The 4,742-nt window shown below is 40.4% G+C and overlaps 1 protein-coding gene across 2 annotated transcripts; it reads left to right on the plus strand.

Moving 5' to 3' along the window:
* Positions 1–6: 6 nt before the first annotated feature.
* On the plus strand, positions 7–4,077 carry LOC122335705 (transducin-like enhancer protein 1). 2 transcript variants are annotated; one of them, XM_043233556.1, is made up of 6 exons: positions 7–1,705; positions 2,814–2,875; positions 3,118–3,213; positions 3,325–3,369; positions 3,446–3,607; positions 3,910–4,077. In XM_043233556.1, exons 1-6 carry the CDS (start codon positions 1,543–1,545, stop codon positions 4,060–4,062), a joined length of 681 nt encoding a protein of 226 aa, XP_043089491.1. In that variant the 5' UTR covers positions 7–1,542; the 3' UTR covers positions 4,063–4,077. The 2 variants fall into 2 exon arrangements, with proteins under 2 accessions (XP_043089491.1, XP_043089492.1); XM_043233557.1 differs by having other exon boundaries at positions 2,859–2,875.
* The last annotated feature ends 665 nt before the right edge of the window (positions 4,078–4,742 follow it).

Below are 4,742 nucleotides of genomic sequence, written 5' to 3' on the forward strand. Positions count from 1 at the left end.
AACTATTTTTAAATACATTTTTTATTTTTAACTATGCTAAATTTGATGTCGTTCCGAATCTGTTGCCTGTATGTTGTACCAGATCCATCAGGTGTTAATTTCCCATTGGAGCACAAAAAAAAGAGATGTTTTCGCAGATTCTTTGCACTGCCCTTTTCCATGCAATGATAAAAACAAACCGAGCTCACTGTGACCATGTCTGTCTATGTAAGTGACGATAGGCAGGCTTCCATTACAGATATGTGCAAAACAGTAGATATTTTAGTAATGCCGATTAAATAAAAATAAATAAATTTCCAATGGGCGTGTTTTCAGTAAATTATAATCTGTGGAGTTTTAAAGGATAATGGAAACACGGCTAATGTATCTTTAAAAAGGTGTCATGTAGACTTGCGTATTCGCAAAGTCTTCTGAAACCAGAGTCTTTCCCTCGTGCAAAGCTACCGTTTCTCTTCAGAAGATAATTTTAGACAAAGACGGGAATTTAATAGAAGAAGGTGGTCGTTTCTAGGCTTTGGCGATTGGTTATATGTTTGAAAGAGTGCAGAGAAACACTTTCATAACTAGGCAGTGGATGTGAATATCTGCTTGAATATCTGCAAAACAAATTTAAAACAACTAAAGAACTTTTCCATGTTAAGGATGTGCGATATAGTTAGGCTAGTTCTCTTTACCCCAGTCGAATACATCTTTTTAGATGCTTGCATGAGTCACATTTGTGTTCCTCTTGATAGAACTGGGAAAAGTTAGTTGGTTAGGTGACTGTCGGCTGCTTTGTTTTTTAAATATTTGGACAAAAAAATGTTGTGTGGAAAAGTGGACTGTGTAAAGTGAAAATGTCGGGGGTTTTTGTGCTTTGAAAAAACAAAAACGGCATATAGGTTTGGAACCACATTTTATTTATTTTTTTGTATCCTTAGCACCCACTAGCACAAGGTGTAGTTACTTTTTTTGTGTTTGGGCATCAGTTGACATCCCACTTTGTGTTGTGAAGCATTAACAGTCCTTCACATTTGATTTGCCGTATTTTATTCACTTTGGTGTTTTGCGTTTTGATTTCCCTCATGGCAGTCATCAGCTTCAGATAATTTTTTTGGGGTGATCATTAGCGAATGCTGCAGCAGCGCTGTTCCCTGAGCCCATCCGGTAGAGCAGGTCGACTCCAGAGTGATGGACTCCCTCACTCCCGGGACACTGGGAACGGGTCATGAATTCATTCCCTTTGTAACTCTGGTGCAGATCCAAGTCTTAACTGTGTTGTGTGTGTGTGTGTGTTTTTTTCCCCTCTCTCTCACTTTCCTCTCATCTCTCTCTCCTCCTCCTCATGCTCTTTTCATTTCCTCTGGCTATCTGTTTCTTCACTCCACTTCCATCTCTGCCTCTGTGTCACTCTCTTTTATCTTCCACACTCTCTTCTTTTTTTTCCTTCTCTCTCTGACCCCCCTCCCTCCCTTCATCCCTCCATCGTCCTCTTTCTCTTGTTCCCTCTAGCAACAGCTGCAGGCCCAGCACCTATCCCAGCATGCTGCCCAGGGGCTGCCCATGGCCCCTCACCCCTCTGGCCTGCCTCACCCGGGACTGGCTCTGGGGGGCGGCTCTGGGCTCCTGGCCCTTTCCGGGGCCCTTGGGGCCCAGCTGGCCTCTAAAGACGAACGAGCCCACTTGGAGGCCGTGGCAGCGGCGGCCGCAGCCGAACACCACAGAGGTATAACAAATAAAATCACACTGACAGATTACTTGACGGCTTTATTAACAACTATCAAGTGCAGTTATAATATCAGCGGGATTACAACAAATGAGTAATCAATGCATCTATCAGAGCAAGCGAAATGTGCCAAATATCGTCCAATTAACGTCTGTACATGCTGAAGCCAAGTGTCAAATATGTTATCTAGCTCTGTTAGTTAGACTGTACCAATCTGGTTTTCGCAAAGTTTTAGTCAAAAGTGTATGCAATTACTATAGTTATAACACGTTTCTTTTTCTGTATGTACTAATTAATCTAAAAATGCTAAATGCACGTTTTCTGATAAATATGGTTAAAAAAAACTCATTTATAGGGCTGCGCAGTATGACACAAATGAGATATTATTTATCAAAACAAAAAAAATCTAATAATAATATTACGTAAACAAAAAATTACAAATGTAAATGACTAATTACTGATTTTAGCAAAAAAAAAATAAAACTGTAAAAGCTTTACACCTGTACTCCTTAAATTAGTGCTAAAGTTGCAGCACTTTTTTTGATAATTACACTTAGTCATATTTTGATAATTGCAAGTTAAAAAAGTGCTCCGATTATAGTCTGTGACATTTCAGTGGAAATTTGTGTGAAATCATCGTTACGTTGGTCACTTGCGCGGGGAACTTGTTTGGCTCTCACATGAAGATTATTTCATATGACCAAATGACTCCCAGTCACCCAAAAAAATAGCTGAATAGCGATAAAATGTGATCATACCTTAACAGTTTAGACCAACGAAAAAAACCCTCACTGTAGACTTGGTTTGAAAGAATATGAATTCTACCTGCAAATTAGAATATAATTCACAGAACTTTTGGCGATCTCCTAGAAACATGCTGGCAAATGCATCGCGCTAATCACATTTTCTTTATAAGACTACCCTGAAACACCGGCCAGTTCTTTTTTGAAATCTGTCAGCTCATATATCACCGGTGTAACTTGAAAGAGTGGGAAATGAAGGAATATGTTTTTGTTATTATTAGCGGTGTGCTAATCGTTATGTCTAGTGGAGGGGTGAGTTTTGTCTAACCGTCATAGTCACATTGTTTGTTTTTTGGTTTGTTTTGACTGGCCGCGGGGACGTTTACCTGCCCTTCCCATGATCCCCACAGACCGTGAACCTGGACCAGTGAGTATCAGCTCATTTTCTCTCTACCTCTCGCTCTCTGTCTCTATCTAGTTGAGTTCCTCTCAGTGCAGACTGTCATGCATTAGGCGTCTCTATTGCCTGTGGGTCCAGCAGTTATGGAGCTGATTTGATTTATCCCTCGTCTCCTACATCATTATCTCTTTCTTCTCTCACACACACGCACATCCTCTGTCTCAGCCGTTCTTCCTTTCCGCTCTCATTTTCTCATCTTTCTCTTCCAGAGTTCACTTTCTAACGGAGACAAAGGCAGGCCTTCAGACTACCTCAGCAATGGAAAAAAGAGAAAAGCAGATGAGAAGGAGTTTATGACCGACTATGTAAGTTAAATTTGCACCGTGCTTTTATGAATCGTCCACACGATCTTTATTTGATTTAAGCATATGTGTGCAATAAATAGTCACTAAACTCTAAAGCATTTTCTCTTTCAGGGAAGCGACGCGGAGAAGAGCGATGACAATTTGGTGGTTGACGAGGTGGGTTTGCGTTAAATATTGAATTTAAACACTGTTTGCTCCTGATTAATCCATCACGTGCATTGCGTTCCCTCAGGACCCTTCTTCTCCAAGGAGTGTGCAGTCGTACTCCTCCAGAGAGAACGGATTAGATAAACTCCCTCCTTCCCGTAAGGAGCCTCTGCCCCAGGCCAGTCCGACCTCGCTGGCTTCCTCCAGCAGCGCTGCTTCCCCTTCACGCAGCAAGGAGCCTCCACCGGTACCTACTTAAAAACACACACAAACGCATTTTGTTTGATGTTAAACCAAAGCACTTCTCATTTAGAAAACAAGTTCTTTCCCCTCCCCCAAACGAAAGTCTCTCAGTGCCCTTCACTGCGACACACGCACAAAAAGACGCACTTTGTTCTGCAGCAAAACGCATCCCTCGGTTTGCTTTTGGTAGAATGACAAAGAGTGACAGTTCCCGCTCGGGTTTGACTAGTGCGGCATCTTTCTTTATCAGCTGTATACCTTTCTTGAATAATTAATGTGTGTAAATGCGTTCCCTATACCTTCCAGAGAGAGAAGTCCAGCACTCCGGGGATGAAGCCTGGCACGCCTATGTCCCAGGAGTCGTCCACCCCGGGCCCTAGCGTTCCTCCGCAGTTCCGCCCCGTTCCTGGGAAGCCAGGCGTTGACCCTCTTGGTAAGATCCTGTTATCCTGTCTTTAGCGATTGAATTTTGTAGTGTTTCACTCAACCTTCAACCTGGTGTGCATGTCGTCACTGAGAGTTGATGGCCAGTCAGCCAGCAGAGGGCAGTAGTGGTCTTCCTGTTTCTGAAAGGAGGTCTTGTTTTAATTGTATCACTGAGCTTGTGTCCTTGGAGGCTGTGTAATTGTTCTAGCATTCTTGAGAATGATATTAATGGGTCAAAGATAGGACACTGTGTTTATTTATGTGGTTATTTTTGTCAAGATCTTTTAATCTATGCTAAAATGTAAAAATGAAATTCATACATATTGACTTGAAAGCAGCTTCAGTGATACGCATGTTTTTAATTTATGACTTAAAAAAAAATGGCAAAAATGTAAGCATGGCCTAACAGTCTTAATCATAAAAATGGGTATAAAAGGCTTAAATGAAAGGATAAAATTCTGGATAACCTTAAGTAGTTTAGGATAATGTTAAATGTTAATATAAAAATACACTTTAAAAAAACTTAATTGTTGCTACTGAAGTCATCTAATCTTTTTTCAATGTTTAGCATAATCTTATTTCTCAAAAAAAAGAAAGGTAGTTCAGCTTAAACTCAACACAAATACATGCATGAATATATTTAAGAGAAATGTTTATTAAATATATATATTATCAAATATATGAAAATAAATGTAAATATTTTCAAAATATAA

Source organism: Puntigrus tetrazona, unplaced genomic scaffold (assembly GCF_018831695.1).
Source record: "Puntigrus tetrazona isolate hp1 unplaced genomic scaffold, ASM1883169v1 S000000869, whole genome shotgun sequence".
Classification (NCBI taxonomy): domain Eukaryota; kingdom Metazoa; phylum Chordata; class Actinopteri; order Cypriniformes; family Cyprinidae; genus Puntigrus; species Puntigrus tetrazona.

Excerpts from the sequence above, each read along its gene's own strand:
- LOC122335705 (XM_043233556.1), top strand. The coding sequence starts at position 1,543 with ATGGCCCCTCACCCCTCTGGCCTGCCTCACCCGGGACTGGCTCTGGGG. Across the intron at positions 3,214-3,324 it reads AGGAGTTTATGACCGACTAT|GGAAGCGACGCGGAGAAGAG; the intron begins GTAAGTTAAATT and ends TTTCTCTTTCAG. Across the intron at positions 3,370-3,445 it reads ACAATTTGGTGGTTGACGAG|GACCCTTCTTCTCCAAGGAG; the intron begins GTGGGTTTGCGT and ends GCGTTCCCTCAG.